Below are 23,822 nucleotides of genomic sequence, written 5' to 3' on the forward strand. Positions count from 1 at the left end.
ACTCCAAATTGGTCTCATCTGAGACTCAAGCGAAGTTCCTTCTACCTACGAACCTGTAAAATCAAAGACAAATTATTTATTTCCAAGATATAATGAGGATATAGGCATTGGATAAAATAAACATTTCTGTTACAAAAGGGAGAAATTGGCTAAAAGAAAAGGGGTTCGTTCAGGCCCTGTGCAAGTCTGAAACCTAGCAGGCAGTCATTAATTTTTTTTTTCTTTTCAAGACAGAATCTTGCTCTGTCACGCCCAGGCTGGAGTGCAGTGGTGCGATCTTCACTCACTGTACCCTCTGCCTCCTGGGTTAAAGTGATTACCCTGCCTCAGCCCCCCAAGTAGCTGGGACTACAGGCATGCCCCACCATGCCTGGCTAATTTTTGTATTTTTAGTGGAGACAGGGTTTCACCATGTTGGCCAGGTTGGTCTCGTACACCTGAGCTCAAGTGATCCATGCACCTCGACCTCTCAAAGTGCTGGGATTAAGGTGTGAGCCGTCGTGCCAGTCATTAAATCTTAAAGCTCCAGAATAATCATTGACTCCATGTCCTACATCCTGGGAACACTGCTTCGTTGAGTGGGCAGTTCTGTCCCTGTGGTTTTTCCACACTGAGGTTGCAAGCTGCCGGTGGCTCTACCATTCTGGAGGGCAGCAGCCCTTTCTCACAGCTCCACTAGGCAGTGCCTCAGTGGGGAGTTTGTGTGGGGCGTGCAGCCCTACATTTTCCCTTGGCACTGCCCTAGTAATGTCTCTTTGTGAGGGCTCTGCCCCTGCTCTGCCTGGGCACCTAGGCTTTCTCATAAACCTGAAATCTAAGTGGAAACCACCAAGCTTCATTCACTCTTGCACTTGCCTAGAGGTTTAACACCAGGTAGTGGCTGGAGCTGGAGCAGTCCCTGGCCGTGGGGAGCAGTTGTCCTGAGGCTGTTCTGGTCAGTGGGCTCCTGCCCCACCCCCAAAACTATTCTTTCCTCTTAGGCCTCTGGGCCTATGATGGGATGGGCTGCTTCCTTTTTCCCATTGTCTTGGCTGGGCTCATAAGCACTTGGCTCCTTTTATATTTTTTTCTTAAACATTTTCTTCTATCCATTTCCCTCACTAGCGAAAACACATTACTAGTGGGAGTTTTCTCTACTTATTTGTACAGTACCCTCATCTTGAATTCTTCCCTTGTTGAAGAGGTGACCCTTCCGTTCAAGCCAGTCTAACTTGTCTCTAGATTCTATTACCCTTCTGCTTTTTAGGAAACTTTGCTTTATCATTTATGTCTTCTATATCTTCACATTCTCAGTACTAGTTCTTTTATACAATTATTCAAATCTATCTGATCTTTAAATAAAAAACAAATAACATTTCTCTTTTTTTTTTTTTTTGAGGCGGAGTCTCACTCTGTCGCCCAGGCTGGAGTGCAGTGGCCAGATCTCAGCTCACTGCAAGCTCCGCCTCCCGGGTTTACGCCATTCTCCTGCCTCAGCCTCCCGAGTAGCTGGGACTACAGGCGCCCGCCACCTCGCCCGGCTAGTTTTTGTATTTTTAGTAGAGACGGGGTTTCACCGTGTTAGCCAGGATGGTCTCGATCTCCTGACCTCGTGATCCACCCGTCTCGGCCTCCCAAAGTGCTGGGATTACAGGCTTGAGCCACCGCGCCCGGCCACAAATAACATTTCTCTCATCTGATGTCTTTTTCTAACTACTGTGCTATGACTTTTTTTTTTTTTTTTTTGCTATTACTTTCTTGCCTTTCTTTCAGAAGCCAAGTTTCTGCGTGAAAATATATACTTTAAAGCTACTATTTAGTATATGTTAAATGGCTCCATGTAGCTTTCAAGAAAAACCTTAACCTGTCCCACAAAATCCTCGGACCTTCCCTACTTTTCTCTTCAGCCTCATTTCTTGCCTTTCTCTTTCACATTATCTGTGTTATAGCCATAACACAGCAAAGTCAGTTTTCTGAACGTGCTGTACTCTTTAAGTTTTATACCCTCATACTTTTCTTTATTTTTTATAACAGCTTTATTGACCTGTAATTCACATACCATACAGTTGACCTGTTTGAATTATACAATTCCATGTTTTATATATACTACAGAGTTGTGTAACCATTACCACAATTTTGGAACATTTTCATCATCCCCTCCAGAGAAACCCTGTGCCCATTAGCAGTCACTGTTGATTTTCCCCTAACCCCCCTTGCTAATCCTAGGTATCCACCAATCTGCTGTCCCCATAGATTCACCTATTCTGGACAGTTCATATAAATGGAATCACACAGTGTGTACTCTTTTGTGACTGACTTCTTTCCATATTTTCAAGGTTTATCTGTGGTGGAGCATGAATCAGTACAACATTCCTTCTTATGATGGAATAGTGTTCTATTGTATGGAGATAGCACATTTCGTTTGCTTTATTCATCAGCTGATAGACATTTATTTCCACTTTTGGACTGTTATTAATAATGCTGCAAAGAATATGCATGTGCAAGTTTTGTTTTCATTTTCTTTTTTCTTTTTTTTTTTTCGAGACGGAGTCTCACTCTGTCGCTCAGGCTGAAGTGCAGTGGCGCAGTCTCTGCTCACTGCAACCTCTGTCTCCCAGATTCATGCCATTCTCCTGCCTCAGCCTCCCATGTAGCTGGAATACAGGCGCCTGCCACCACACCCTGCTAATTTTTGTATTTTTAGTCGAGACGGAGTTTCACCGAGTTAGCCAGGATGATCTCGATCTGACCTTGTGATGCACCCGCCTCAGCCTCCCAAAGTGCTGGGATTACAGGTGTGAGCCACTGTTCCTGGCCTATGTTTTCATTTTCTTGAGTATAGACCTGGGAGTGAAATTGCTGGGTCATATTGTAACTCTATGATTAACCTTTTAAGGATCTGCCCAACTGTTTCCCAAAACAGCTGTACCATTTTGTTGTTGTTTTTGAGACGGAGTTTTGCTCTTCTTGCCCATGGTAGAGTGCAATGGCGCGTTCTGGGCTCACCACAACCTCTGCCTCCCAGGTTCAAGCGATTCTCCTGCCTCAGCCTCCTGAGTAGCTGGGATTATAGGCATGCACCACCACGCCCAGCTAATTTTGTATTTTTTAGTGGAGATGGGGTTTCTCCACGTTGGTCAGGCTGGTCTCGAACTTCTGACCTCAGGTGATTGTCCCACTTCAGCCTCCCAAAGTGCTGGAATTACAGGCGTGAGCCACTGCGTCCGGCCTTAGCTGTACCATTTTACAGTTTCATCAGCAGTGTGAAAAAAAATACATATTTTTAAAATAAATATACATTTTAATATATAAAAATATTTTAAATATGTAAAATACATTTTAATATATAATATATATATATTTTTTAATATAGAGATGAGGTTTTGCCATGTTGCCCAAGCAGTCTACCCACCTTGGCCTCCCAGAGTGCTAGGGTGACAGGCATGAGCCACCACACCCAGCTGAGGATGAATATATTTTCAAATCCTTTGCTTATTTTATAATTGGAATATTTGTCTTGAAGTTTTATTTATTTATTTATTTATTTTTTGAGATGGAGTCTCGCTCTGTTGCCCGGGCTGGAGTGCAGTGGCCGGATCTCAGCTCACTGCAAGCTCCGCCTCCCGGGTTTACGCCATTCTTCTGCCTCAGCCTCCTGAGTAGCTGGGACTACAGGCACCCGCCACCTCGCCTGGCTAGTTTTTTGTATTTTTTAGTAGAGACGGGGTTTCACCGTGTTAGCCAGGATGGTCTCGATCTCCTGACCTTGTGATCCGCCCTTCTCAGCCTCCCAAAGTGCTGGGATTACAGGCGTGAGCCACCACGCCCGGCCAAGTTTTCTTTATTAAAGAAATTTTTTTGCCGGGCATGGTGGCTCACGCCTGTAATCCCAGCACTTTGGGAGGCCAAGGCAGGCGGATCATGAGGTTAGGAGTTCAAGACCAGCCTGACCAACATGGTGAAACCCTGTCTCTACTAAAAATACAAAAATTAGCTGGGTGTGGTGATGCACGCTTGTAATCCCAGCTACTCAGGAGGCTGAGGCAGGAGAATTGCTTGAACCTGGGAGACAGAGGTTGCAGTGAGCCAAGTTCACACCACTGCACTCCAGCCTGGACAACGGAGTGAGACTCCGTCTCTAAAAAATAAAACATTTTTGGCTGGGCGCGGTGGCTCAAGCCTGTAATCCCAGCACTTTGGGAGGCCGAGATGGGCGGAATGGGCGGATCATGAGGTCAGGAGATCGAGACCATCCTGGCTAATACGGTGAAACCCCGTCTCTACTAAAAAATACAAAAAACTAGCCGGGCGACGAGGCGGGCGCCTCTAGTCCCAGCTACTCGGGAGGCTGAGACAGGAGAATGGCGTGAACCCGGGAGGCGGAGCTTGCAGTGAGCTGAGAGCCGGCCACTGCACTCCAGCCTGGGCGGCAGAGCAAGACTCCGTCTCAAAAAAAAAAATAAAATAAAACATTTTTGGCCGGGCGCGGTGGCTCAAGCCTATAATCCCAGCACTTTGGGAGGCCAAGACGGGTGGATCACGAGGTCAGGAGATCGAGACCATCCGGGCTAACATAGTGAAACCCCATCTCTACTAAAAAATACAAAAAACTAGCCGGGCGAGGTGGCGGGCGCCTGTAGTCCCAGCTACTTGGGAGGCTGAGGCAGGAGAATGGCGTGAACCCGGGAGGCGGAGCTTGCAGTGAGCTGAGATCCGGCCACTGCACTCCAGCCTGGGCGACAGAGCGAGACTCCGTCTCAAAAAAAAATAAAAATAAAAATAAAACATTTTTTTGTTGTCTATATAAATTTATGAAGTGTAAGTGTAATTTTGTTACATGGATATATTGCATAGTGGTGAAGTCAAGGCTTTTAGTGTATCTATCACCAGACTAGCCTACATTGTACTTATGAAGTAATTTCATCTTCCATACCTCTCCCACTTCTCCACCCTTCCAAGTCTCCATTGTCTATCATTCCACATTCTACCTCCATGTATATATATTATTTAGCTTCCACTTAGGAGAAGATGTAGAATTTTTCTGTATCTCAGTTGTTTCACGCAAGGTAATTGTTGTTGAGTTGTGTTTTTTATATATGTATATATATATATATATTTTATCTTTGAGATGGAGTCTCGCTCTGCTGCCCAGGCTGGAGTACAGTGGCACGATCTCTGCTCACTGCAAGCTCCACCGCCTCCTGGGTTCACGCCATTCTCCTGCCTCAGCCTCCCGAGAAGCTGGGACTACAGGCGGCCTGCCACCACGCCCGGCTAATTTTTTTATGTTTTTAGTAGAGACAGGGTTTCACCGTGTTTGCCAGGATGGTCTCGATCTCCTGACCTCGTGATCCGCCCGCCTCGGCCTCCCAAAGTGCTGGGATTACAGGTGTGAGCCACTGCGCCTGGCCGTTTTTTATATATTCCATATGCAAGTCCCTTATCATATATGATTTACAAATAATTTTCTCCCACTTTCACTTTCCTTCTTTCTTTTTTTTTTGAGACAGGGTCTTACTTTATCGCCCAGACTGGAGTGCAGTGGTACCATCTTGGCTCACTGCAACCTCCACCTCCCAGGTTCAAGTGATTCTCCTGCTTCACCCTCCCAAGTAGCTGGGATTACAGGCTTGTGCCACCATGCCCGGCTAATTTTTGTATTTTTAGTAGAGACGGGGTTTCACCATGTTGGTAAGGCTGATCTCAAACTTCTGGTCTCAAGTGATCCGCCTGCTCAGCCTCCTAAAGTGCTGGAATTACAGGCATGAGCCCCCCCCCGCCTGGCTGACTTTCACTTTCTTGATAATACCCTTTAGGCTTTTACTCTGTCACCTCAGCTAGAATGTTGGAGTGCAGTCGTAACTCACTGCAACAATCTCAAACTCCTGGACTCGGGCAATCTTACTTACCACACGGCCTTCTGAGTAGGTAGACTACAGGCATGTCCCACCATGACTAGCTATTTTTTTTTTCTTTTTTTAGAGATGGGATCTTTGTTTTGCCTAGGCTGTTCTCAAATTCCTAGGCTCAAGTGATCCTCCTTCATTCTCCCGGGTAGCTGGGATTACAGGCACATGTTTCTGTGCCTGATTTTTTTGTCCTTTGAAGCACAAAACTTTTCTAATTTTTTAAAAAAATACATTTTATTGTGTATATTTAAGGTATACAACATAACAGCTTTCTTTATTGAAATATAATTTATATACTATGCAATTCATCTATTTAAAGTATACAATTCAGTTGGTTTTAGTATATTTTTAGAGTTGTGTAACCATCAGAAAGACTAATCTTTCTGTCTCTGTAGATTTGCCTTTGCTAGACTTTTTATGTAAATAAGGTCATACGGTATATGGTCTTTTGTGACTGGCTTCTTTCAAAAATTTTTTACTTTTGGCGAAGTCATATTTATTTTTTCCTTTGTTGCTTGTGTTTTTGTTGTCCGAGCTCATAAAGATTTACCCCTGTTTTTTTTTTAAGAGTTCTTACTAAAATGGTGTTTTAGTAAGAACTAAAGTAGAGAGGTTTAGTTCTTACTAAAATGGTGTTTGATCCATTTTGAGTTAATTTTTGCATGTCATGTGCAGTAGGGGGAGTGCAGTTTATTCTTTCGCATGTGACCATTTGCAGCTTTATTCTTTTGTAGTTGACCATTGTTGAAATGACAGTTCTTTAGCCACTGAATTGTTTTGGCACCCTTGTCAAAAATCAATTGACCTTAAATATCAGGTTTTCTTTCTGGACTCTCAATTCTGTTCTGTTGTGATAAATGACTACTACATCATTTTTCTAACTTCTGTTTAGAATGCCTTTTCTGCCCTCTCCACTTGGCAAACTCCTAGTTTATGATTCCTCTCAAATGTCATCTATCAAAAGGCTTGCCTTCCCCAGCAGGTCTTTTGCATATCTTTGAATACTTATAGCATGTTTTTCATCAGTCTTTTGCGGTTGATATTTAATATCTCCTCCGGTAGTTAGTAAGCTTTTTGAAGGTAGAGACTGTGCCTTTCATACCTGAATCCTAGAGCTTTAGTGTAGTACTTGACATGTGGGGTGCTTTTAGTATATTTATAGCAGGAAAAATTGGTTTGTAGAAGTATTGAATTTTGTTTTGGATATGTTCATTTCTAGGTGCCTTCAGGACATCTAACTGCTAATATTCAATAGACATTTTTATTTATTAATTGCAATTTGCTTTTATTTTTCTTATTTTGTGTACTTATTTATTAATTGAGTACCTGTCATGTGCCAGGGCACAGTGCCAGGCTCTGAAGTTATAATAGTGAATTAAACAATATCCTACACTCATGAAGTTTTCATTCTAGTAGGGGAAACATACAGTATACAAATGGTTTAAGACAGTTGACAATAAAACCAGCAAGGAAATCTGGAGCCTGAAGGAGAGGTTAACACTGGAGATACAGACTTTGGAATCATCTTCAACGAGATGATAATTGAAACTGTAAATATGATAATAGACAGAAATTCCAAGTGATTGAACATATAGGAGGAATAATACTGCAGAGAGAATCTTGAGGATATCCAAAGTTTTGGGGAAAAATGATCCAATCATGGGAAAACCAGAAGAGTAGAATCTTGGGAACCAAGGGAAAAGAGAAGGAAAAAAACATAGAATAGTGAAAGAGGATTAAGCCTATGAAACTGCCAAGGGTTCAGATTGTTAGATAGTCCTTAGTAATCTTTAGAAATAAATTTCAAAGGAGTTGCTGAGCCAGTTTTTAAAAGATAAGGCCTGGCCCAGTGGCTCATGCCTGTAATCCCAGCACTTTGGGAGGTCGAGGCAGGTGGATCATAAGGTTAGGAGTTCAAGACCAGCCTGACCAACATGGTAAAACCCCATCTCTAGTAAAAAAAAAAAAAAAAAAAAAAATTATAAAAATTAGCTGGGCGTGGTGGCGCATGCCTGTAATCCCAGCTCCTTGGGAGGCTGAGGCAGGAGAATTGCTTGAACCTGTGAGGCAGAGGTTGCAGTAAGCCGAGATCACACCACTGGACTCCAGCCTGGGCAACAGAGCAAGACTCCATCTCCAAAAAAAAAAAAAAAAAAAAAAAAAAAAAAAGATTAAATCCTGAGACTTTTTGGAACCAGTAAAACTCTGCCATGATTTTTTTTCTTATTATGCTATATCCATGAATGAAGATTTGAAATGTATACATTCAGTTGTTACTCATCTCTGTTTTTATCTCTATGGGGCTTAATTATTTTTTTTTTTTCGAGAGGCCTGAAAATTTGTTCCATAAAGAATCTCTTTCAGAGTTGTTATCCACTGAATTTCTTTCATTTTGAAAGCCTTTACATTTTTTATTTCCATCGTTCTTACTGTAAGAATGTGTTTGCTTTCTTGGGCTAAACATTATTTGACCATTTGTAGAAATAGTTGCTATGTATATGTACAGACAGTTATATATGGTCAGCTAACATGTAACTTTTTTTTCCAAATAGTGACAGAAATGTTGGTAAATGTTCTGAGTATTTGCTCTGATGATGAACTAATGACTGAAGGTGAAGACCAGTTTGATGGTATGATTATTCATCTTACTATTTTTTTATTGTGAAATGATATTTCTTTACTGCCTAGCCTCAGTACACACTATGTTGCAAATAATAGTCATTGCTTTCAGCGTATGCTATTTGATAAGTAACAAGCTACTTTTTTTGGATATTAAGATTTGAAAATAATTTTAGTGATTTCATTTTTTTATGGTAATATTGGAAAGAAGATGAACTTTGGGAAAGGAGAAATTTGGAAGAAAGAACATTAGGAAAGGAAAACTGAAGTATTAAAAGGATGTAGTTCTTGATGAATATGGACACTGGTTAGAGAAAAGAGGATAACAATACTATTTGTTTTATTAGAACAATATTCTTAGTGTATCAAAAGCATACCTGAACTCCCAATTTTGCTTTTCCTTCCTTTTAGACACTAAAATAGACTGTTTCTAAATTAGTGTGGCTGTGTTCTAAAAGACCACTTGCTAATTTAGTTTGAGATTCTGAAAGCATTTTTTCCACACAAACAAAGTTATATACATGGTTGTTATGTAAGCCAACAAGCCTATGTACCTAATGCATGTTTATAGTAAAAAGTAGTACTATAGAAAAAAATTCATTTTATTTTGTTTTGAAATTTTTATTTAAAACTTTGTTATTTAAATATTTAATTAAAACCCAAGTACATAAAAAGGTAAACAATTTATAAACCGAAAATGATTCCCTTCCATATTCCCCTCACATCTTTGTTTTAGTATACTTTTTATAGTTGTAATCAATATTTCAATGTTTCCATATTTTGAACATGGTCTATATATTGGTAAGATTTAATAGCTGCATATTTCTGGCCGGGCGCGGTGGCTCAAGCCTGTAATCCCAGCACTTTGGGAGGCCGAGACAGGCGGATCACGAGGTCAGGAGATCGAGACCATCCTGGCTAACACGGTGAAACCCCGTCTCTACTAAAAAATACAAAAAACTAGCCGGGCGAGGTGGCGGGCGCCTGTAGTCCCAGCTACTTGGGAGGCTGAGGCAGGAGAATGGCATAAACCCGGGAGGCGGAGCTTGCAGTGAGCTGAGATCCGGCCACTGTACTCCAGCCTGGGCGACAGAGCGAGACTCAGCCTCAAAAAAAAAAAAAAAAATAGCTGCATATTTCTAAGTCCATTGATAAACTATAATGTTTGGCCAGATGTGGTGGCTCACGCCTGTAATCCCACCACTTTGGGAGGCCAAGGCAGGAGGATCCCTTGAGCCCAGGAGTTGGAGACCAGCCTGGGCAATATGGAAAGATTTCCTTGTCGCTATTAAAAAAAATATATACACACACGATAATTTAATTTTCATAGTTAATCTCACATTGTTTGGCAACTGGGTTCCAAATTATCCTTATGAATAGCAGTAAAATAAACATATTTGTATTATAGCTTTTATTTTCCTTCTTGGAATAAATTTATTGAAGAGAATTATAGAGTTACAGAATTAATTCTGTAACTCTTTTTAGCTTCATTGTTTTAGCTGTGAACTACCACATTGCTTTGCAGAAGGATTGGACCACTATGAAGTGCCCCCAGCAAGGAATCCATAGACATATTTCTCCACAGGACTACCTCATTGGATTTTGGTCATTTTTACTTATTTTCTTCATGGCTATATAGTAGTAAATTATAATTGCTTAAGTTTACATTTCTTTGATTTCTAATGATGCTAAGAAGAAAATTACTGTTTTTCCAACTGTGTAAACTATCTGTTTCATTTGATCACTTTTTGAGTAAAATCTGAATGAAACCTATTTAGAAATTTCTCTACTTACAAACAGGTTTGATTCTTAAACACTTGAAAGCCCATTTGTTGAAAGTACAAAGTAACTGTGTACAAGTGCTACCATTGCCATCTGTTGGTGGTAGGCAGAGATGCGCTTTTATTCTTACACATTTGTTAATAACTGACATAGTATATTTATATCAGTTATTTTTTAGTTTGAATAGTAAACTTTAGTGAGTAATACTTTTCCTTATTTTAATTCTTTCCTTTTTTTTTTTTTTTTTTTTTTTTTTTTGAGACAGAGTCTTGCTCTGTCACCCAGGCTAGAGTGCAGTAGTGCAATCTTGGCTCACTGCAACCTCCATCTCCCTGGTTCAAGTGATTCTCCTGCCTCAGCTTCCCAAGTAGCTGGGATTACAGGTGCCCACAAGCACGCCCAGCTAATTTTTGTATTTTTAGTAGAGACGGGGTTTCACCATCTTGGCCAAACTGGTCTCGGACTCCTGACCTCAGATGATCCGTCCGCCTCAATCCATCCGCCTTGGCCTCCCAAAGTGTTGGGATTACAGGTGTGAGCCACCATGCCCAGCCATTGAATAGTTTCAAATATATATTTTGTTTCCCTGTTCTGCTGTCACTTTTGTTGTAAGAATAGACCTGGGCTCAGATTCTAGTTCCTTATAATGGCTCTGTGGCATCAGACAACTTACTTAACCTTTCTGAGTCTCAGTTTCTCTCATCTTCAAAGAAGTGACAGTAATACCTACTTCATAATGTTGTAAGTATTAAGATAATTAATAATTGAAGTAATTATTGGCACACAGCCTAATTTTTAAAGAAAGTTTTCTGTTTCTCAAATTCTGTGAAATATTTAGTGAGAGTTTTAATTGATATTATGTTAATTCTATATCTGAATCTAGGGAGGTGTTTTTAATTTTAATTTTAATTTTAATTTTTTTTTTTTAAGAGATGAGGTTTCCCTATGTTGCCAAGGCTGGTCTTGAACTCCTGGCCTCAAGCAGTCCTCCCACCTCAGCCTCTCAAAAAGTGCTGGGATCTTTCTTTTCTTTTCTTTTCTTTCTTTCCTTCTTTCTTTCTTTCTTTCTTTCTTTCTTTCTTTCTTTCTTTCTTTCATTCATTCTTTCTTTTTCTTTCTTTTCTCTTTCTCTTTCTTTCTCTCTTTCTCTCTCTCTCTTTCTCTCTTTCTCTCTCTCTCTTTCTTTTTTAAAATAAATAGTAGTTTTCCAAACTAAGACCAAGAACTCTTGCTATATATAATTACTTTATTTACTATAATTACTTCATTTAATACATAATTCCTCTATTTAAGATTATATAGTTTTTCTTTGAAAAAATTTTGTCATTTCAAGTTAAATTAATACATCTGTATTTTATGTTCTTATTACTATTACAACTGGTGTCTCTTTTTTTCTATCTGTATAAAAGAATATATATTCGTGGGTTTATCTTATATCTAACAAACTTGAATCAGCAGAATTATTTTCTATGATAATTTTTTATTTGTTTTCTATTACTTTTAAAAATATTTATAGGGGATTGATATTATTTATATTCTGTATTTTTACCTTTCTTTTTTTTTTTTTTTTTGAGACGGAGTCTTGCTCTGTCGCCCAGGCTGGAGTGCAGTGGCCGGATCTCTGCTCACTGCAAGCTCCGCCTCCCGGGTTCACGCCATTCTCCTGCCTCAGCCTCCCGAGTAGCTGGGACTACAGGCGCCCGCCACCTCGCCCGTCTAGTTTTTTTGTATTTTTTAGTAGAGACGGGGTTTCACCGTGTTCGCCAGGATGGTCTCGATCTCCTGACCTCATGATCCGCCCGTCTCGGCCTCCCAAAGTGCTGGGATTACAGGCTTGAGCCACCGCGCCCGGCCCTACCTTTCTTTTATGCTTTAAAAGTTATTATCAGTACTGCCAATAGTATGTTAAATAGGAATGATGATAGATAATGCTTTAGTTCTCTTCTTATAATAATAAGAAAAAAAGGTTCCTTGTTAGTCTAATTATAGTACTTGGTTTTAGGTACCTATGATTTATATGAATAAAGATACCGAGTCATGTTTTGAGATTGAACCAGAAATAAATATAAAATTTTATTATATTCTAATGAGATTTTATATATCATCAATATTTTTCCTATTACTATGATAATTTATCCCCTTGTTATATCATTCTTGCATTCCAGGGATGAATTGAATTTGATCATTAAAGAGGCAGTGTAGTTTAATGAAAAGGATCAGTGGTTTAGGTGTCTTGTCACTACCATTCACTAGCTATGTAATCTTAGAAAAGGTACCTAATTTCTCAGGTTTTCTTATTCAGAAACTGAGGGAATAGAGAGGATGAAAATTCTTTCCCAGTCTTAAATAATTTTAAAAATTGTTAAGCACCATTTATGACAATGTTTCTATGGGAAAATACACTGAGTTCCAGCTTTTAATATTAGAAATAGATCTCCCTTTACTGCCAACAGGGCAGGTACAATTACTCCTCATTTTTTTCACTCTTCCACTACCAAGTATTAGGAGTAGAGACTCTAAGAAAGTTTTAGGAATATGAGTCTGGGAGTTTGCATGGAGAAATGGGAATGGTTTGGAAGATAAAGAATGTTGAGGAAATGGAGGATAGAGAAGGAGATTTGGATAGATACTAAGGTTTAAAGTGGGGTAGGGAAAGAGCTGCTGGAACTAGGTTTATTTCCCTTCCTTATTTGTACTCCCTGATTTCTTCCCTCTAACTCCGTCCATCTTTTCTCCTTTCCTTTCACCATAATGACTTGCCTTCTGTTCTCTCCTTCCTCTTTTCTTACACAATGGTGGAACCATCCTATGCAATTGGTCTGGTCTGGGGAGAAATCTGGCTTTAGAAAGAAAACTTGATGGGATGGCTGTGGAATCAGAATAAGGGTTTAGCTTTTCTTTGGGGAAAGAGAGAGCAGGATTGGAGATTTCTGAGTGTCAGGAAAGAAGAAGTAATTTTTGTATATTTAAAGCTAAGATGGCTGGGCGTGGTGGCTCACGCCTGTAATCCTAGCACTTTGGGAGGCCAAGGTGGGTGGATCACCTGAGGTCAGGAGTTTGAGACCAACCTGGCCAACATGGCAAAACCTGTCTTTACTAAAAGTACAAAAATTAGCTGGGCGTGGTGGTGCGCGCCCATAGTCCCAGCTACTTGGAAGGCTGAGGCAGGAGAATCGCTTAAACTCAAGAGGCAGAGGTTGCAGTGAGCCGAAATCATGCCTTTGCGGTCCAGCCTGGTTGACAGAGTGAGACTCAGTCTCAAGAAAAAAAAGCTAAGATTAGGTAAAGGCATAAGACTATTGTTAAGTGGTAAATCTTTGGTGCTCTGTATTGTTTAATGTGTGTGTGGGGTCATTTTTAAGACAAAAATTTGCATTAGCACTAAATGTATAAATGCACATAGCATCCCTTTTAGAAGTGTTAATCATAAAAGAGAATTTTCGAACACTGATTTCTGTGATATTTAGGTTGCATGCAATTTTTTCCAGATATTTCTCTTTTGTCTTCAGTTTGGTAAAGGGAAGTACATAATCCATATGTGTTGCAGTTTCACTAAAATAAGTACATTTCCTATAATGGAATAGTTTATCTCAGCATTTGAATGGAAGATAGGGAAAGCTCAAATGAAACCATCCCAGCTGCCTACTCTTAGAACTATTACTTGATTTGAAACAATCTGTTGCTATTTTTGCAAAAAGATGTCCCCCACATTCCCAGATTGGATTGGGGACAGAAAGCACATACTGTTGCTCCTAAGTATATGCAAAAGTTCTGCAATTCAGATTCAGGAAATCATGTGCTCTTGTTAGGGAGTATGGGAGGTTTAGCTTTTCCTTCGTTGGGAGGGGGTGAGGTTTTCTACTGAGGCAGTTTATGAAGTTACCTACATTTCTCTGACTGTACTACACATTTTGCAGATGTTGGTGTCCTTGAAGAACCACATGAGTTTGTATTTCATTTGTGTCATTACCTTTTACTTAACATACTTCCACAGGTGACACATTTCCTTAGGGGTATGACTATAAATGTGCAATTGTTGTTAGCAGTCTTTTATCAGTCTTATGTGTTTTCACATGTTTTTTTTCTGTCCCTAATTATGTCTGCTTTCATCAGATATGATAGTCATTCTGTCCATAATTTCTTCTGTGCACATATCTTTTAAGAAATCTTTAGAGTTCTACCTAGTGGCATCCCTCTTTATTCACCAGATTCTACAGTACTACATTTTTCAAATTTCCAAATATGAGGGCCTTCATTTTTCTCCCTTTCTTTCTACATTCATTCTTCAGTACCACTGCCAAGTTAAATCTCTATCTTTTTATTTGTCTCAACCACCTTTTCTCCATCATTCACTTCCTTTTTTCTGGACTCTCCATCTGAAGAACGGCTCATATATGGCAATAAAAAAGGTACAGACCAGACAGAGTAACATTGTTTTGAAATATGACTTCATAAGTTATCCTCATGTCCATGTAAGTTAGCATATCCATTGAGTAATGTCTATGCAGAGCCCTCTTGGGCCTTGTGCAAATTTAATTTAAGTTTTATCTGAGTTAGTATTTGGTATTTTAGAAGTCATATTCCAAGATATCTGTCTTTCTGTGCATGGAAATATTTTTCCCTCCTTTTCATTCCTGTTTTAAAATTTCATTCTTTTGCTTATTTGTAATGTTTTGTACTTTTCCCTGCATGATTAGGGTTGTTTGATTGTCTGTATTATTTCCCAAAGAAATGTTACTGTGGACATTTACTTTAATATGATGCATGATGTGTTTGTAGACTGATTTAAAATCCTGATTTGTACAGTGTTTTTATATTCCTGTGGTTTTTTTCATTTGATATCAGTATAGTTTACATGTCATTTGGTTTTATAGATACAGAAATTAAGACTGAAAATATGAATGTACTTATTACAGCCATCCTCTCCAACCCCCTTCTGCTTATCCCCAGTGTAGCTACTTACAAATTCTGTCAATTTTAAAACAAAATGTTTATAATAATTTATTAGAAGAGAACCAGATTTACCTTCTATTCTTGAGCAAGTCAGTTAATAACCTGTTTCTTTGTCTATAAAATGAGGAGATAGCACTTTATAGTATCTCCAATGTCTCTCCAAATTCTAATATTCTATGATTCTTAGAATTTTTAGTTTTGGGGTTTTTTTTTTTTTTTTTGGTATTTTAAAAATGCCTGTTTAGAGTGCCATGGTACCCAGGTACCCACACAGTTTTGGACTTGTAAAAGCTGTAGCTTTAGTGCTTGTAATATTTACCCTTTAGAAGATCATAAACGTGTCATGGAGCCTATTTTTCCCCCCTAAAATATGTCTTTTGTTTCTATCTTTGAAGTTGGATTTCTTTTTCTCTTTTCTTGCAGTCAGGTCCAGTCATTATCTTAGTTTTTAATTATATGTAATTGTGGACTGCTTGAATTTTAAATGAGATGTTCTCTCTCGGAAGACTTACAGTTGTTCAGACCTCTATATACCTAAGGCCCCTTTTAAACTAGTGTCTTTAGCCTTTCCTTAACCTTCTCCTCAACCATGTGCTTCCATGTGTGTTTTCATTGTGTTGAAGCACAGCTCTAAGGAACCACACTTTTGGGTCCAGAGTGATTCTAGTTGCTGTAAATGAAATAACAGGACTGAGATTGATGTTGTTCTTTCTGGAGGTCAAGGGAAGGAAGATAAAACCTTTGAGTCATTTTTCAGCCAAGGATTTAGTTGTTTTGGTTTATTCTCTTCTACATCAGTCATAGATAGAACAGCTAACCCTTTAGAGATGAAGCAGTAGTGATCCTTTAGCCATGTTTTTCTCACTGCTTATGTCATACTCACCTAGAGATGTAAAAGATTGTATATATTTGCATGACCTTAGGAATACCTAGTACATTAGGTTAAGATGTGAATTGTTGAAATGCAGGTATGGCCCTTAGTTCAGGATTACCTGCACAGTAGCTCCTTCATGCCATTAATTTTAGACCAACTCAAACCAAAGAAGCTTATTCTGACAGCCTGCATGTCAAATACTTTGTGATAGTTAAATAAGACTACAGGACTGTTATAAATTCTTGTCTGTTAGTCTGCATGCCATAGGCTGTCATGAAAATTAAACAGAAACTATAGGATTATTATCAGTTTTTGCCCTCTGGTTTGTAATACAAGTTGGGCTCAAGTTTGCTTTTTTTTTTTTTTTTTTTTTTTTGCCCCAATTGCTGTTTTACTGATTAGCCAGTCTAGTGAAATATTAAAGTTTGTGGATTACTTTTTATTTCTACATTTATCAGACCCCAGTATTAGACCAATGCTGAGCTAAATATTGAGAGAGCAAGACATTTTTTAGCATGAGTTCATCTAGTCCCCTCCATGTAAGCTGGTGGCAGGGGCCTTGGTATTGGTTTAGATGAGTGTGGAACAGGCTTATAGCATATTGTAAGCATGCATGCCCTAAACTTGAGCTTTTTCTCTCTATTTATTCCATTGAAAGTAGGTTCAGCTGCAGCCCGGAAAGAAATCATAAGAAACAAAATTCGAGCAATTGGCAAGATGGCAAGAGTCTTCTCTGTTCTCAGGTAATGATGTCTTTTCTTGATTATTTGTTTTGCAGGAATTACGTTTATTGTACCTTGTTACAAGCATTGTCCTGCATCTAAAAGCAACATGGGGCCGGATGTGGTGGCATACTCCTGTAATCTCAGCATTTTGGGATGCCAAGGCAGGCAGATCACCTGAGGTCAGGAGTTTGAGACCAGCCTGGCCAACATGGCGAATCCCCGTCTCTACTGAAAATACAAAAATTAACCGGGCGTGGTGGCATGCACCTGTAATCCCAGCTACTCGGGAAGTTGAGGCACGAGAATTGCTTGAATCCAGGAGGCAGAGGTTGTGGTGAGCCGAGATTGCACCACTGCACACCAGCCTGGGAGACAGAGCAAGACTCTGTCTCAAAAAAAAAAAAAAAAAAGCAACAGGGTATCATTCTTCCTATATAGAAGTTACTTAGGCCCGGCCAGGCACAGTGGCTCACGCCTGTAATCCCAGCACTTTGGGAGGCCAAGGGAGGTGGATCACGAGGTCAAGAGACTGAGACCATCCTGGCCAACATGGTGAAACCCCGTCTCTACTAAAAATACAAAAATTAGCTGGGCATGGTGGTGCATGCCTGTAGTCAGTCCCAGCTACTCGGAGGCTGAGGCAGGAGAATTGCTTGAACTTGGGAAGTGGAGGTTGCAGTGAGCTGAGATCACACCACTGCACTCCAGCCTGGGTGACAGAGAGACTCCATCTCAGAAAAAAAAAAAAAAGTTACTTAGGCCCTTAGGCCGGGTGCAGTGGCTCATGCCTGTAATCCCAGCACTTTGGGAGGCCGAAGTGGGCAGATGCTTGAGCTTAGGAGTTCACGACCAGGCTAGGAAACATGGCAAAACCCCATCTCTACAAAAAAGAATACAAAAATTAGCTGGGCCTAGTGGCGTGCACCTGTGGTCCCAGGTACTCGGGAGGCTGAGATGGGAGGATCGCCTGAGCCCCAGGAAGTTGTCAGTAGTGAGCTGTGATTGCACCACTGCACTCCAGCCTGGGTGACGGAGTGAGACCTTGTCTCAAAAAGAAAAATAAGTTAATTATATATTTGTATATTGAAGATGGGAACGCAAGTCCCTTTGAAGCTAAGATTTTTGACTCTGGTGATTATTATTGCTCATCTTTGGTATCTCTTTTACTTTTGTGATAGCACTAAATTTACACCTTGAAAATTAGAGCAGTATAAGAAGGAGGGGATACTTTTTAGAGTATTCTTGATGAACTTGTTCATCCATATAGGAAGTCCCTTGTGCTGGAGCCATAAATTGCCTTCCCTGAGGTTAATTCAGGAAGACCAGGTTTAAGGGTACAAATGAATATATCAGTCTTTAAAAATTTGTTAGCAAAACTGACTACATCAGACATTTGAACTTCAGAGTATATGAAATACCATATTTTCTCAATAGTATGATGCCCCTTGATGAATCTTATCACATACTTAATAAAGTTTTTCAGGAAAAATAATATATGCCTCAATTGTAAGGCACACCCTCATACCTGAAACACTTAAAATATAGAAAAATTAATGTCTCAAAATTGAGGAAAATATGGTAATAGCAATGAATGTCATAAATTTTATATATGGCCTATATCTAGACCCTGTGTCTTCTTTTAAATTAAGTACTTGTTGGAAGTATCTGATATTTGTTATATCTCTCTGCTATAGGGAGGAGAGTGAAAGTGTGCTGACACTCAAGGGCCTGACTCCCACAGGGATGTTGCCTAGTGGAGTGTTAGCTGGAGGACGGCAGACCCTGCAAAGTGGTAATGATGTTATGCAACTTGCTGTGCCTCAGATGGACTGGGGCACACATCACTCTTTTGCTAACAATTCACATAATGCATGCAGGGAATTCCTTCTGTTTTTTAGTTCCTGTCTCAGCAGCTGACCTAGACAGGGTACTGTATTAGCTAGTGTCTCATTAATACCTGATCAGGGCAGAAAACTGATAGAGTGGGCATTCCTTTCAATTGAAAATAATGGTCAGTTCCTCAGCTTTTCATGAAATGATATGGGAGCAGCTCATATCATAATGTCTGAAATATTTATTTATTCATTTGTCTAATTCACCCTTTTCTTTTAAAAGCCCCAGTTTCAGAATGTGAATCAGGGATATTCCTGTTACTAAAATGGAAATGTAATTCCAAGTTTCTTATTTTTAATTTTTTAAATTTATGTCATTGTATTAGACTATGCTTATATTTAAAACTACTTAATTTAGAGTTAACTACCTGCTTAGGCCCCAGAACATTATTTATGCACTTCAGTTACCAAAAGACTTGTGCAAGGTTTTGTACCCTGGTAAATGATGCCAAAGTTTGTTTTCTGTGGTGTTTGTCAAATGTTCTATGTATAATTAACTGTCTGTAACATGCTGTTTCCTTCCTCTGCAGATATAGCTGCTTTCCTAAATCTGTCTGTCTTTCTTTAGGTTAGCTGTATGTCTGTAAAAGTATGTTCAATTAAATTACTCCATCAGACACTTGTCTGTCTTTCAATGTAGAAGCAGCTTTGTAGCACCTTGTTTTGAGGTTTGCTGCATTTGTTGCTGCACTTTGTGCATTCTGAACATGAATGTAACATTAGATATTAAGTCATTGTTATAAGGGGTTGAATTTAAATCCTGTAAGTCAAAATTGAAAGGGTGTTATTAAGTGTGCCTTTATTTTGCATGAAAATAAAAAGAATTATACGTAAAGCATTCCTGTAATCTGGCTCATTGAATATTTTATACTTAAAAAAACTTTTTTTTTTGGCGTAAATATTTGTGTAAATACTGGGTTAACTTTTTAAAAGCCCATTACAGATTAAATAGAAGAGAGTGATGTGAGTATTAGTGACCATACACAGTAATTCAGTCTAGATTTCTTTTCCTGTGGTTGGAAAGCAAAAATACATGAGGTGGAAAAGCCTGAATTTCTTGTAGCCACTTTTGACAGCCCTCTAAGGGTCATTGTCTATTAAAATAGCAACAGATCTGATGTTTTCCTTAGTCGTAATTAAGTTTCTTTTTGGTGTTGTAATTCGTGACTTTTTTAGAGAGAAAAAGATAGGCAGTTTTAACATTTTGAATGAATTTACATTTGACTTCACAGTTTCATTTCATTTGGTTCCATAATAAGTGCTCTCTCCTCTCCTCTCCTCTCCTCTCTTCTTTCTCTGTCTTTCTCTCTCTCTCTCTCTCTCTCTCTCTCTTTTTTGTGCATGTGTACGTGTGTGTGTGTGAGAGAGAGAGACAGGGTCTGGTTTCTTGCTCTGTCACCCAGACTGGAGTGCAATGCAGCCTCAACTTCCTGGGCTCAAGCAATCCTTCCATTTCAGCCTCCCGAGTAGCTGAGACCATAGGCACACGCCACCACAGCCAGCTAATTTTTTGTATTTTTTGTATTTTTTATTTTTTTATATTTTTGTATTGCCCAGGCTGGTCTCAAACTCCTGGGCTCAAGCAGTCTTCTGACCTCAGCCTCCCAAAGTGCTGGGATTATAGGTGTGAGCCACTATGCCTGGCCAATGATTGCTTTTTAGTAAAAAAAAAATTTCTCCTGTAAACAATTTTTACTTGTAGCCTATACATGTTCTATTTTAAATGTCATTGTATTGTTCACTACCACCACTGGTATATCTGAAAAGTACACTGTGTTTTGAAATTATAGTTATAACTTTTCATTCTGAATGAGGTTTCTTTTTTGATTTTCTTTTTTAAAAAAACCTGCTTTGATTTGCTTACATTCCTTGCCCTCCATTTTTCTTATTATATTGTAAACAGTAGAAAAATCCCTGAACTAAAAAGAATTTTATGAATGTATATTAAAACAAGAAGATCTTAAACATTTGATAAAACTAGTAAAAATGTTAATAGAAAAGGAGGAACTTTAATAGCTTCAAAAATATTATATTCTTCTTTGTTCAGAAAAGAAAAATAAAACCAAAAGGGTATCATACTTAAATCAATCTACACTATAGTCATCTCTCAATTATCCTTGGATATAACATTACTTTTATATTGTATCCACAGCAAACCTTGCTTTCAGATTTCACATTTAGCACCTGCTAATTACATGCTTTGTTGACAGCTCAGCACTTCTGTTTATTCTTAATTTGCGCACGGCTTGAAGCTCATTCCTTCAACTTTGAAACCACCCTCAACTGCAGGGGAGGTTTGAAAAGACAGCTTTGCTGGAGGAACTCTCTATTCTCAGCATGGACTAAATTACTGGAAGGAATTGAGTTTAAGGGGTCTAATTTGGGACCCCTTAAACTAAATAGCTTCTAGTTTTGCTAGCTCTTGATAGTGTGGTTTGGGCATTTGGTTGAAATTATTTTCCTAGGATAAGATAAATCCGCTTTGAAACAAGTAACAAAAGTCATACAAAAGCTGCATTTTTGTGATTATTTTTTAAAAAGTTATCCTACATTTTAAATTTTAGTAGGTATGTTCCCTGATGTTAGTGTGTATAACTGAGAGGTATTGCAAAAGAAAAAATTTTAATTCTAAGACCTTGTGCCTGTCAGAAAATAAAAATTGTGTTTTCAAAAACTTTAAAAGTTAATTTACACATGATGTTACTTGAGTGTTTTTACAAACTGTACAACTCTATTGGAGGTGGATTTTCTGTTCATATTTATTTTATGTATGTTTTCTTTCTGGGGAATTTGAATGGGAGCTAGCACTGTAATGCTACCTTCACCAGGATCTATATGGGAAATATATGTGGCCAATTCTATTTTAGTAATACCAAATTCCTCTTGGTCATTTATCCTGTGTAGTACTGAGGAACACAGTTTGAGATAGCACTATGCTCAAACTTATTAAGGCCATGTCAAGATGCCCTATATAACTGAAAACAAATAGTGGAGTAATAGTGCCTTTCAGATAGAGTTTTGCAATTAGCAGATCTGGGCTCAAGTGATCGATCTTCCTGCTTCAGCTTCCCGAGTAGCTGGGACTACATATGCACACCACCATTCCCGGCTAATTTTTAAAACTTTCTGGGGGGAGAGATGAGGTCTCTTTATGTGTTGCCCAGGCTGGGCTCAAATGCTCAAGGGATCCTTCTGCCTCGGCCATCCAGAGTGCTGGGATTATAGGCATGATCCTCCATGCCCTGCCCGATTTGTAATGTAGTTTAACAGTTAAGGAAAATTAACTCTTCCTTTATTCAGTGTTCATCCTAATTCTTTTGGATCCCCAATTCACTTTACTGTCTGGTTAAGATCAACATTTTCTAACTTAGTACACTTTAATACCTTAGATTCATCAGTTTCTTGTACATTAATAATTGCTTTGGATAAAATTATTTCAAAATCATGTTAATTGGTAAAAGGTCACTTCAGGAATAATTATTCTAATTGGCCTTATTGCAGAAGAAGCAAAATAGAAGAGACAAGGGCATTACTTTTACAAATATTCTGAGTAATAGGGGGAATGGACAATATTGTAAGCCAGTATTGTTGTCTGCTATCTTAGGTCCTGGTCCTCAGTGTGAGCTCTTTATACAGTTCAAACCCAGAAATGAGCGAAAAAAAGAATCTTTGACTATAAAATGTTTGACTAATTATGTTGAAATTCTCTAAATGGACCAGTGACACACTATACCAAGAATGTGTTTCTTATTTATAATATGACCTATGTGTCTGTATCATGAAATAATTAGAATTTATGCCTGTAAGACCTCACTTCCACTCCTTAATGTCTCTTTAATTGGTAGATGAGTTTGAAAAGATGCTCAGTAGTCTTCCTGAGGCAAATTTGAGTTCATGATAAACTGTGTCAGTATAAATGGAATTTTTTAAGGCTATAGATGTTAATATCTGTAGGTATTTGGAACATCAGTACTAGAATAGAAAGGAAGTTCCTAGTAGACAGGAGAAGCCCTTTCAGGTCCCCCACAAAGAACAGAGCCACAGAACTGTTCTACTTAGAGTAATTCACCAAGTTTACTGCCCTTAAATTTCACTGCAGTCATATCAGCCCTTGCGGCTTATGTTTTGCCTTATAAATTAGAAGTGACAGGTAAAGCATTGCTGACCCCTTCTAGTTTATGTCTTAGGGAACCAACTGGTAATGAGTATTGTTCTCACTGACATGAAAGAAAAGACTTTTTTGTTTGCTTTTCTGCTACAATTCTATTATAATTTCACTCTAGAGCATTTTCCTGTGATTGTGATGGATGTGATATAATAAACATTATGGAAAATTCTAAGGCCATCAAATTACTGATTCAAGATGGGTAATTAATACTGGAGTGCATTTGCATGGGTGCTGAGGTGTCTGTTTACAGTAGGTTTATGTGTTCTGTGCTCTGAGTGATGTTGTCATAGTGCTGTGTGTAAACTGTGCTGTGTCAGGAATTGGGGGTTTGGATGGGGCTCTCTAATTTGGGTACTATTTATGTTAAATTGTAAATAATGATGTAGTATGGGATACTGTGATATTTTAAGTGATCATTGCCTTTTCTGCTGTACAATATGACCCTTCTCATCTCTCTCATTCATTTTGCATGCCTCTGCTCACTTCTGTACAGCCACAGTTGAGGCTATTGAGGCTGAAAAAGGTATGATCAGAGTCCTTGTGCTGGGCAGAGATCTGTGGTGTGTGGGTGGGCATCAGAGAATGTCCTGTGGGTGTGTTTTACTCCTAGTTTTTACAGCCCAAGATGAATCAGACTCACTGATTCATCAAGTTTAGAAGCCTTGCAGCCCTCTTTTTTTTAATTTTTCATTCTTAAATCAGAAGGGCTGATGTCTATGGTGACAGTCTTTTTCTTTTTTCCAGTGTAATATGCAATCAGAATGTTTCTGATTTATTTAGAGTATAGCATATTATGCTATACAGTATAGCTTTATAAAGTTGCCTGTTTTAATGGAAATTGCCAAACAGACCTGCAAATAGAGATCTGTTCCATATTTTGCATGATTCTATGCTACTCAGATTTTTTTCTTTAAGTGAAAC

At 38.8% G+C, this 23,822-nt stretch overlaps 1 protein-coding gene across 7 annotated transcripts in view; it reads left to right on the forward strand.

The window, feature by feature from the left end:
• PPP3CB (protein phosphatase 3 catalytic subunit beta) overlaps positions 1–23,822 on the forward strand; it is a 62,357-nt gene that overhangs the window by 35,874 nt on the left and 2,661 nt on the right. For 2 of the 7 annotated variants that reach the window (XM_010373095.2, XM_030940366.1), the window contains exons 10-13: positions 8,441–8,518; positions 16,775–16,859; positions 18,536–18,633; positions 23,395–23,424. In XM_010373095.2, coding sequence (XP_010371397.2) covers positions 8,441–8,518; positions 16,775–16,859; positions 18,536–18,633; positions 23,395–23,424 — 291 coding nt within the window. The remainder of the gene's footprint in view (positions 1–8,440; positions 8,519–16,774; positions 16,860–18,535; positions 18,634–23,394; positions 23,425–23,822) is intronic. The other 5 variants (XM_010373096.2, XM_010373097.2, XM_010373099.2 and 2 more) reach the window with 5 other exon arrangements.

Source organism: Rhinopithecus roxellana, chromosome 11 (genome assembly GCF_007565055.1).
Source record: "Rhinopithecus roxellana isolate Shanxi Qingling chromosome 11, ASM756505v1, whole genome shotgun sequence".
Taxonomy (NCBI): Eukaryota; Metazoa; Chordata; class Mammalia; order Primates; family Cercopithecidae; genus Rhinopithecus; species Rhinopithecus roxellana.